Source organism: Miscanthus floridulus, chromosome 1 (genome assembly GCF_019320115.1).
Source record: "Miscanthus floridulus cultivar M001 chromosome 1, ASM1932011v1, whole genome shotgun sequence".
In the NCBI taxonomy this organism is placed as follows: Eukaryota; Viridiplantae; Streptophyta; class Magnoliopsida; order Poales; family Poaceae; genus Miscanthus; species Miscanthus floridulus.
Window position 1 is genome coordinate 11,975,780 of NC_089580.1, and position 11,636 is coordinate 11,987,415.

Sequence of the window (11,636 nt, forward strand, 5' to 3'; positions counted from 1 at the left end):
AAATACTGTTGACTGATTGGTTCGAACAGGCTGACGGAAGCGCCGTTATATATGCCGACAGCCCAAAAGTTCGCGCAGTGTCTAATCTTCCAGCAATTAGCCGCTGCACCCTGGGCCCATCCCTACGGCGGACCCGCCTCCGGCAAGACGAATTTGTACGGCCGCGAATCAGGACCACTAACCCCGATCAAGTGGGCCAACGGGGCGCCTACCTGGCCCACATGTCAGCACCTCGTCGGTGGCCACCCGGCCTCCGCCGGCCACGCGTCACTGCGCAGTTGTTGACACACGCACGCCCACGCCCACGCTCCTAAATAAAGAAGGCAACTGCGGAATCGCTCGCCACGCAGGAGGTGGTGGGGTGGGGCGAGCTCGCGGGACGAGCGGGGGCGAACCTTCTGGTGGTGGTGGTGGCTCTCGTCGTCGTCAAGCAGCAGGAGGAGGGGAGAGAGGAGCCGGCGGCGGAGGTGGATGGCGGTGGAGTACCACTGCTGCTCGGCGGCCTTCTTCGAGCACATCGTCATCATCGTCGTGCTCGTGCTCTTCGCGGGCCTCATGTCGGGCCTCACCCTGGGCCTCATGTCCCTCAGCCTCGTCGATCTCGAGGTGCTCGCCAAGTCCGGCACCGAGCAGGATCGCAAGCACGCAGGTACCCTCTCCTATCCAACTACCGTCGCCACCCGTGTTTCTCGGCCGCTCCGGGCCCCCCTTCTCTTCTCTCGCGTATAGGTGCGAGGTCGTCATGTTGCGCGGGGGCGTGTGCGCTGCCTGATTTGGATGTGCGGTTGGTCGGATTTCGCTGGGGCTGGTACACGAGTTGGCTTGGCATTTCGTCGAGCAGCTCCAGGGTGGCAGGGTGCCAGTTCGATTCATGAGTAATAGGATAGGCGTTTTGCTTTGAGAATCGGTGGATGGTGAAACTAAAGATTGATCAGGAGTATCGGACATTTGAACTGATAGGCTGTTTCGCCGTATTGTTGACCAGGAGTATCTGGAAACCCTGGTTGCCTCGTGTTTCTGGACTTGGTCGCCTGTGAAATGTGAATGGGATATGACTGTATTGATCACCTGGCAGTGGGTTCTGAGTTTCTCTAAACATAATGAAAATGCTGCACTGCCTTTGGGCTTTGGCTTTGGCTTCACTAGACATTGGGGTTTGTTTTTTACATATAAACCAAACCAAATCTAGACACAAACTTTGGGGTTTCCTTTTTATTATATACTACTATACATATAAGAAGAGCCATTGAAAAGAACGGAGAAGTCTTCCTGTTCTTCTTCTCAAGTGAGACTTACAGTATATTGTTAGGAAAAGATGTGCGAGGTTGTGGTTTTTAGTAGAAAGCAAAATGTGTCTTCAGTTAGGTTTGTTTGATATCCGTGGGATTTTGCCACATTGAAATGGTTGGAGATGACTCCTAGGATATATATTATTTGCAGAATCTGATGCAAAAGTATTAAATTTCTATTAGGTAAACTGCAGGAAATATCTAATGCACCTTGGATGCCTTTTTTCAGCAGTACTGACAGTATGACACTATGTTTCTTTGTTGCAGCTAAGATTTTACCTGTTGTGAAGAACCAGCACCTTCTGCTATGCACTCTTCTAATCTGCAATGCTGGCGCCATGGAGGTGCTGCTCTATGCTTCCAGTGACTCTTGGATTACAAAAGTTTGATACCCCACTATAAATAAGTTGTGATGATATGCTTGTCTGTGTATAGGCTTTGCCCATATTCCTTGATAGCTTGGTGACTGCTTGGGGTGCGATTTTGATATCAGTGACACTGATTCTGCTGTTTGGTGAGGTGAATCATCCAATTTTCACTTACGGATGCTCAGCTTCATGTGTTGAGTTTGGTATCATGCGCTAATATTTTGGTATGAACAGATCTTACCACAGTCCATCTGCTCACATTATGGGCTGGCTATTGGTGCTTCAGTTGCTCCATTAGTTCGTGTGCTTGTTTGGATCTGCTTTCCTATTGCCTATCCTATAAGCAAGGTAACAGGCGTACTCCCTGATAGAGTGTATTAACAATACTTGACGAGTTCTCCAATATATAATGTGGACTGAAAATTTCCTCTGTTTCAGCTATTGGACTATTTGCTGGGTCATGGTCAGACAGCTCTCTTCCGTAGAGCTGAACTAAAGACACTTGTCACTATGCATGGGAACGAGGTATACCAATTATGTTGTCTCCTAAGTAGCAAGTCTATCATGCAAATGTTTCTTTGCTGTGAATCTAGACTGATCTTGGCCTTGCCCATAGTGTATTTGTGTTTCTATCTATCTGTAGCTTTCGGCACGATCTCTGTATGCTCCCGCTAGGAAACAATCACATGGGCATTGGCTAACCACAGTCTCTACATAGCACATTCGTACTTTAGAAGGTATTGCAGGAAAATATTGTGTGCTGTGTTAGTTTAAAGCTTGGTTGCTTGATTCAAGCATCTCGTATAAGAACAGAATTGTATGCTTGGTATTGGCAAATAAGTCTTCTTCAAATGGATCCGTGAAGTCTTCCATAGCTGATGTGCATGTTTAAGCAGGGAGGATATTGAGCTATTCCAACTCATCACAGCCAACTTATGATGGTTGTCAAGTTAGATTATACAGCTTATCATAGTTTGTTACCTTTCTACTTCATTTGTCAAAGTTTAGCAATCGTTTTGCAGCCTTATCTGTGTCAACAATAAGGATGCAACAAGGTATGTAATTTAGTGAGTCCAATGCTTAGGAGAAGAGTGGCTGAAGGGTACTGGAACAAGCAGGGGTTTTGTGAAAACCGAAGGCATAAGATGACAATATATTTAGACCACTACCATACGGTTATGTGAGCTCGATGTTTAGGCTTTCAAAGCGGATAATACAATATAATTTCGTTTTGAGAGTCATTAGTGGATCTGTGGATGATTTGCTGGTGTGGATGTGTATTCAATGGAACACAATAAATGATGCCTACTTGGAATATCGAACGAAGTTATATGCTATAAACATCTTTTTACTGGTTTGGGCATATATCTTAGACGCTCGAATGCAGCTGATCGACTTAATAGATGTGTTACATTTATTCTATCCAGACACATTTAGCAAGGATGTCATGGCATAGATTTTGTGAGGCATGAAGGTTTGCACGTGTATGAAAGTTTATGTTATCTTAGCTATGTTACTTGTTTGTAACTGAAACAGGCTGGCAAAGGTGGAGAATTAACCCATGATGAAACTACCATAATAGCTGGAGCTCTTGAACTGACTGAAAAGAAAGCTAAAGATGCTATGACACCCTTGTGTCAAACATTTGCAATTGATATAAATGCAAAACTTGACAGGTAATACGTCATATCTCATTCTATGTCTTAAACAGCGTGCTGCAGTTATGCAGAATTGTTGTTAACAAACTGTGCCATTGTCTCCTTCACACAGGAATCTGATGCAAGAGGTACTTGAGAAAGGGCATAGCAGAGTTCCTGTTTATTATGAAAAGGAAACAAATATTATTGGATTGATATTGGTAATGTCCTGCTATTAAAATATGCTATGCATTTTTCAGGAAAAATTGGAAATTTCTAGCATTTTCCATCTATCCTTCAGTTGTCTGTCCTTGTTGAAGAAAGATCTTTGCGTAGAATAGGATTCTCCACAGTGGTAAGGATTACCGATTACTAGCCAAATAGAACATTCAAAATTAAGTTCAGAAGAGATTCAGGTAAATGGCAGGGGAACTAAGCCCAAAAGGGTTGCCATTGTCAATCCTTGCGAGAAGTTGACAGCAAACAGTTCATGTATGTAGTGTTGGTTTAATAAATTGTTTGCACTTGTATTTTTAATCAAGATAGAAATTTGTGGAAGATTGATTTATTAAGCTGGACACACATACAACAACAACAACAACAACAAAGCCTTTTAAGTCCCAAACAAGTTGGGGTAGGCTAGAGTTGAAACCCAGTAGAAGCAATCAAGGTTCAGGCACGTGAATAACTGTTTTTCAAGCACTCCTATCTAAGGCTAAGTCTTTGGGTATATTCCATCTTTTCAAGTCTTCTTTTATTGCCTCTACCCAAGTCAACTTCGGTCTTCCTCTACCTCTCTTCACGTTACTATCCTGGCTTAGGATTCCACTACGCACCGGTGCCTCTGGAGGTCTCCGTTGGACATGTCCAAACCATCTCAACCGGTGTTGGACAAGCTTTTCTTCAATTGGTGCTACCCCTAATTTATCACGTATATCATCGTTCCGAACTCGGTCCCTTCTTGTATGACCGCAAATCCAACGCAACATACGCATTTTCGCGACACTTATCTGTTGAACATGTCGTCTTTTCGTAGGCCAACATTCTGCACCATACAACATAGCAGGTCTAATCGTCGTCCTATAAAACTTGCCTTTTAGCTTCTGTGGTACCGTTTTGTCACATAGGACACCAGATGCTTGGTGCCACTTCATCCACCCTGCTTTGATTCTATGGCTAACATCTTCATCAATATCCTCATCTCTCTGTAGCATTGATCCTAAATATTGAAAGGTATTCTTCCTAGGCACTACTTAACCTTCCAGACTAATATCTTCCTCCTCCCGAGTAATAGTACCGAAGTCACATCTCATATGCTCAGTTTTAGTTCTACTGAGTCTAAAACCTCTGGAATTCAAAGTCTCCCGCCATAACTCCAGTTTCTGATTCACTCCTGTCCGGCTTTCATCAACTAGCACTACATTGTCCGCGAAAAGTATACACCAAGAGATGTTCCCTTGTATGTCCCTTATGACCTCATCCATCACTAAGGCAAACAGATAAGGGCTCAAAACTGACCCTTGATGTAGTCCTATTCTAATCGAAAAGTCATCCGTGTCTCCATCACTTGTTCGAACACTAGTCATAACATTGTTGTACATGTCCTTAATGAGCCCGACGTACTTCGTTGGGACTTTATGTTTGTCCAAAGCCCACCACATAACATTCCTTGGTATTTTATCATAAGCCTTCTCTAAGTCAATAAAAACCATGTGTAGGTCCTTCTTCTTCTCCCTATACCGCTCCATAACTTTCTTATTAAGAAAATGGCTTCCATGGTTGACCTTCGGGCATGAAACCAAATTGGTTCATAGAGACCCGCGTTATTGCTCTCAAGCGATGCTCGATAACTCTCTCCCATAGCTTCATAGTATGGCTCATCAACTTAATTCGCCGGTAATTAGTACAACTTTGAATATCCTCTTTATTCTTGTAGATCGGTACCAATATACTTTTCTTCCACTCGTCAGGCATCTTGTTCGATCGAAAAATATGGTTGAACAACTTGATTAGCCATGCTATAGTTATGTCCCCGAGGCATCAAGCTGGACACACATAACATACTTTATTATTTTGTTAAGGAAGAAGTACTTCAAACTTACCTCCTGTTCACGTAGCTACTCTTAGATATTATGCTAGGCAGGTGTAGCTGTGATTTAGTAAAGGCTGAAACCTGTGAATGTGTAAATTGATTTAATATGAAGCAATGCTATCAACAATGGCATGTGTGACATTGGTGAGAATTGCTGAGTTTTTTGTAGTCTCTCTTCTATGATCGACTAATACAATATAAAAATGTGTGATGTGTTGCACGTGTGTTAATATTAGTGGCTATGACTTTTGAGTATAGAAATTTCTTTTTTGGTAACCTTTACGGATATAACTGTATTGCATTTATCTTTATGGATTTTCAGGTGAAGAATTTATTATCGGTTAATGCTGATGATGAGGTTCCTATAAAAAGTGTAACTATCCGCAAAATTCCTCGGTAATATATGAAAGTTCTTTCCATCTAACGGTTTTAGGTGGTTTCTGTAGTGAACTATAACTCTGTTTCCATATGTATCAGTGTTACTGGAAATACAAAGAATGACCTATCACAGTATCCTTGATGCTCCACAAGAGAACCTATTTATACCAGTCATGAACATCGCTATAGGATGGGTGGGTCCTAAATAACTAGTGTGTAGTGCGGTTTCAGGCTTTCAGCTAGCTTGTTTTCACTATTGGGGCATTGTTGGGAGAACATTCATATATATGACATGTATAATTAGGTTAGCATACAAGTGGCTTATAGTCCAGTTATTGTACAAGTCATGGCTCTCAAACTCGTATACTAAACACATCAAGTTCAAATTTGGATATAGGAAAGTGAATAGTTTATTTCTTCAGCAATTCGAATGTTGGAGCCTTCTAGTTTGATCATCATATTGTGAACATATTACTATAGGGAAGACCTAATATATATTTAGCTAACACATGTGCCCCTTGCTGGATTTCAGTGTTCTAGAAGATATGCCCCTCTATGACATCCTAAACGAATTTCAGAAAGGTCACAGCCACATGGCTGTGGTCATAAGGAAAAACAATCAAAGTTACCCACCAGCTGAACAAGCTGCCAATGATGGTGGAACTTTCGGTGAGCTCCTATGCAATTGTTACACCTTATTAGTCATCCTTAGTAACTCACATCTGGTGTGCACATTATCATATTATCTTGCTCTCTTTGCTTTCTTCTCTTTGGGTGTGGAACAAAGAGGTGTCCATTGCTATTGATGACAAGAACAGCGAAAAGGTCGTGAAGAACCTTCCACCACCGCTGCAAAGATGGAAGAGCTACCCTAACACTCAGAACGCATCAAATAGAGGAAATAGGCCTAAAAAATGGTCCAAAGATCAATCAGACGTTCTGCAGGTCCATAAAGAGCCCTTGCCCACGCTGAGGGAAGATGAAGAGGCTGTTGGAATCATAACCATGGAGGATGTCATTGAGGAGCTTCTGCAGGTTAGTGGTCTGGAAATTTCTAAGGTTTATTTAGGCTGTCGAGTAAACTGTTTTGTTGTCTATAATGCTTGCCTACCGATAGCACATTCAAACCAGATGAACTTTTATCGTAGTTGTCTTACGAAATTATGGTGATTATTTTTGTTGTTAGAAATTCTATGGTAATTATTTTATTTGTGGAAACTATAAAGAGATTACGAAATTCAGTAAAGTAAGTTGAGGGTACTTAAAAACAGCTACATACATGTCCTCATTATAAATATGATTAAGTTCATTTTTGACCCCTCAACTCTTGTCTTTGTCTAATTTTGAACCCCAGCTATAAATCCAGGAAACTTAATCCTTATAAATATATGGAGGCTCAAAAGGTCCTATCTTGTGCACGTATGGCTTGAGCACCGCAACTGTTGTCCTACAAGGTATCATTTTGCAACATTTACTGTACAGTGATTCTTATCTTCTTCGTTTTTGTTGACGCAGGAGGAGATATACGACGAGACAGACGTACATGAGGAGCAATGACGCTGGCCATGCGCCCACTGTTTATAGTTCCCTCCATCTGTTAGAAAGTGCGGCATATGTAATGTATGTAAACTTATGTATAGAACAGGAAGATACATTGAGGGCTTGGTTGGATGCATGTGTATCCACCTTAGTCTACATGTGTTGAAGTGGAATGGAATAGAATTTAGTTTAATTCTACTTCAATCCACTTAACACATGTGGATTAATATGAATACATGCATATTCAAAGGCCTGAGAGATATTTTAGCCGTAGCCCGTAGCCGTTCATTGTAGTACGTACTATTGGTGGCTGGCTGTCTCGAGTATTGGTAAACACCCCGTTCGGCCCGTAGCCGTTCATTGTAGTACGTACTATTGGTGGCTGGCTGTCTCGAGTATTGGTAAACACCCTGTTCGGTTGGTCATGTTTCGATTTGTTTTAGCTTATTTTAGTTTATTTCTTCTCATATAATACTATTCAATTACTCAAAATCAGTTCAAAGGCTACCAGTCGAAGAAAAACTGTTCGGAGTGCGTCCTCCTCGTCCAGAACAGCGCTTTGGTCCGGAAAATGTACCGCGCGCTGGGCACCAGGGAAAGAAACAGAACCGTTGACGCGTCTGTGTAGCTGGGTTCAGAAGAAACCCCAATAAAATATTTGTTTCTTTTTATGATGGCGGCAGGCTGATACTGTACGTGAATTTCGAGTAGCCTGTTCGTTTGGTCGTAAATGATCGTAAATTTTTAGTTAAAATAGTATTTTTTTTTCACACTAAATCAATCAGCAATAATAATCTACGATCATATACCATCGTATCAGCATCAGCCGAACAGGCTGCAGATCTCTACATTTTGAGGCACGCAGTCTGGTACAGCTGTACAACCTACGGAACGCAACAACAACGGTACGTATGGGAATACCGCTCCTCGTTTTCTCCATGGGAGTTTGTCTACCAGCTACTGGTACCGTTACTGTAACATAGTCACGGAATGTGGCAGTCTTCTGAAGTCTGAACAGCGCACGCTTGTATTGATTTCTGCACACAGCCAGCGTCGGTCCTATGATTTTGAGGGACTCTGACGAATTCATCGTGACTCTCTAGACCATAAAATTTTAGAATATATAGATTAATTTTACTTATATAGATAAAGCAAATCCAATAATATATTTTTAATTTAATATGTCTGATAATTATCAAGAGCGAGAAACAACGTAGACTAAAAGAGTAATATATTTGTACTTCTAGAACTAATATGATTATCTTAAAGAAGAATATAACTCTATCATATCCACTGCTTCTTATAAAAAGATACTTCTTCGGGTATTTCTTGATGCAAAATCATCAAGAACAGTATCAAGATCAATAGTGTCTAAGATATCCTTCTCGATATGCACATAGCCAAGCCATTTAACCTTTCTTGTGACACAGTTGATCTCAAATAGTTCTTTAACAACTTCAATTTTGAGAAACTTCTTTCGGCCGAAGCTACAGTCACATGTACAGTTAAAAGAATTCGATAGGCAACTGAAATATTTGGATAGCAATCCGCATCCATAACAAACTTCAGAATCTCTGGCGCTGACATCAAAAAATCTGGCAAAGTCACTTGCAACACCTTTAATTCTAAAAAAATCATTGATCTCAACATCGGATGAGTTGTCATGAGAAAATTTTTTCACAAAAATCTTACAGCGCAACCAAAGATCAGCTTCATCCAAGGATTTCAAATTTTCTGAGTTGAACAAGAACCCAAAAACATTATCAAATGCTGTCATCTGCTCAAATCTACTAGTCAATGAAGTAATTGCAGAATCAATCATAACTAGGAAGTACTCTCTTCTAAAGGAGTCCACATCAGACTGTTGTATTTCCTCGTCTTGGTCATCTTATTCATCAAAATATTTCTTTCTCTTTCGTTGACGTTTTGTAGGAAATATTGGCTCTATATCCAATTCAGATACAATGTTTTTTTTGCTGTATTCATAGTAGAAGTGAAACCTTCATCTCTATACTTCTTAAAATATGATATGACATCTTCAATGTGTTTGAGAGTAGCATCTATACTCACAATTTTAGATTGTAACTTCTTGCTAACCTTATTTATAGAGAATAAAATATCGTGCCAGATAACCAAACCAACTATAAATTCAAAATTCTTAAGTGTACTCACCAAAGATTGACATTCACTAACTGCCATTTGATCATCAGTTGAAGCCTTCTCTAGCGCTATTAAAGCTGATCTTATTTGAGGAGTTTGGAATCTGATAGCTTGAACATTTTTTATTCGGCTTTCCCAGCGAGTATTAGACCATGACTTAACTGTCAATCCTAGGACATTATCAACCAAAATCTTTCACCTTTTGGTAGATTTTGCAAACAGGGTATATATACGTTGGATAATGCCAAAAAAAGAAATAGCTTGCCTGCAAGATTTCAAATATCATAAATAGTAAGATCCCAAATAATGGCATATTATATGAAAACAATATATAACATATAAAAGAAATAATAGTTTACCTGCAAGATTTTCCCATATCACAAAGAGTAAGATTCAGACTATGACATGCACACGACATATATAGTGCTCTTGGATTAATTTCAAGCAAGTGCGTCTGAATACCTTGGTGTTTCCCCTTCAGATTTGAACCATTATCATACCCTTGACCCCTCACATCATCAATATTCAAACCAAGAGAGGCCAATGCACTCTTTAATTCATTAAAATGACCCAATCCTGATGTGTCATCAACCTTCAAAAACTCTAGGAAGAACTCCTCTACCCTTGGAACATTCCTCGATATATTCACACACCTAATAATTAGAGTCATTTGTTCTTCATGACTCACATCTGGAGTACAATCTAAAATCACAGAAAAATACTTGACATCCTTAATGATCTTTAATATACTTTGTTTTACACAATCTGCAAGAAGAGAAATCATCTCATTCTGAATTTTATGCCCAAGGTAATGATGATGAATCTCACTATTTTGAATCCGCCTAATATGGTCTTGCATCACAGGATCAAATTCACCCATCATTTCAACTGTGCCCAGAAAGTTACCATTATTAGCTTGATATAGTTTCTCATTTTGCCCTCGGAAAGCCAAATTATGTTTAGCAAGAAACTTGACAGCAGAAACGATTCTTACTAAAACTTGTCTCCAACGCTCTCTCTCCTTTGCAATTTCTCGTTGCAAATCATCATCAATTGTTTTATTTTTGCTCAACCTCAGCCTAAGTTCATTCCAAGTATTCATGTTTCTTATATGCTCAACACTATTCTCATGTTCCTTGAGTCTTAAACTAAGATGTTTCTAGTTCCTCAATCCATCGTGTGCTACTAAACTTTTGTTCTGATCTGATTTGAATAATTTGTAGCAAAAACAAAAAACTTTATCCACATGTTTAGAGTAAACCAACTATTTTCTATCAACCACCTCACCATTGCTTAACTTTCTAGAGTAGTAAGCATATGAAAAATGTCTATTGTGAGCATCTACAGGGAACTCAAGATTCAATTCTCTCACTGGTCATTTTTCAATCAAAATATCTCTACCCTTATTATCAAGATTCTCCCAAGTTCTAGGATCAAAGACATCATGAATAGAAGGTTACACATCATCAATTGAATTTTCAGGTTGAGAGGAAGGCTGTAAATTTTCATTCTCTATAGCATCAACTTGTTCACTTAAATTATCATTAACTTGTTGTTGCTCTTCTTCTTGATTATCAGGTGCATCTATAGGGTTGTCATCATGCACAACACTGCTTGAAACTGAAAAAATGTATCTAAAGCACCTTGTTGTGACTGAACAAACTGTTCTTTTTGTCTTTTCTGTTTTCTTTTCATAGCCCCTGACAAATGTTTCTTAGGTAACATTCTAAAATTCTTACACCTGACCTAAATTACAAGAAAAACATAACTATATGAGTACAAAGTACTAGATAAAATTTGAACAAGGAAAAAAAACCTAGGGCCTAGACAATTTGGACATGAACTGATTCAAAACCAAGATTCACAAATTATAAAAAGGGCAGAAGGCAATAACCAAGATAAATCTTCAGATGTCGTCGACTCGTCGAGCCCTGCCTTGGGCCCTCGGCTGCCTTGTGATCGCTCGATCGGCACTGCGTCTCGCCATTTGCGGAAGTCTGTGCGGGGCTGCGTCTCGATCGGCGCTGCGTCTCACCGTTTGTAGATTGTCGTGCTCATGCGAAAGTCTGAGCGGCTGGATCAGCGCCTCGGCGGAAGTTTGCGACTGCGTGCTGATCACAACAAAGAACAAGGGCAGAAAGATAGATGCCGACGACGACGAGCTCCTGGCTTC

General features: G+C 40.3%; 1 protein-coding gene across 1 annotated transcript; it reads left to right on the forward strand.

The window, feature by feature from the left end:
* Positions 1-290: 290 nt before the first annotated feature.
* LOC136544319 (DUF21 domain-containing protein At2g14520-like) lies at positions 291-7,744 on the forward strand. Its single transcript, XM_066536547.1, has 11 exons — positions 291-649; positions 1,557-1,633; positions 1,725-1,808; positions 1,892-2,005; positions 2,096-2,182; positions 3,194-3,333; positions 3,428-3,515; positions 5,709-5,782; positions 6,297-6,433; positions 6,552-6,799; positions 7,280-7,744. The coding sequence occupies exons 1-11, from the start codon at positions 472-474 to the stop codon at positions 7,319-7,321; spliced, it is 1,269 nt and encodes a 422-aa protein (XP_066392644.1). The 5' UTR covers positions 291-471; the 3' UTR covers positions 7,322-7,744.
* The last annotated feature ends 3,892 nt before the right edge of the window (positions 7,745-11,636 follow it).

Excerpts from the sequence above, each read along its gene's own strand:
- LOC136544319 (XM_066536547.1), top strand. The coding sequence starts at position 472 with ATGGCGGTGGAGTACCACTGCTGCTCGGCGGCCTTCTTCGAGCACATC. Across the intron at positions 650-1,556 it reads GCAGGATCGCAAGCACGCAG|CTAAGATTTTACCTGTTGTG; the intron begins GTACCCTCTCCT and ends TCTTTGTTGCAG. Across the intron at positions 2,183-3,193 it reads TCACTATGCATGGGAACGAG|GCTGGCAAAGGTGGAGAATT; the intron begins GTATACCAATTA and ends TAACTGAAACAG.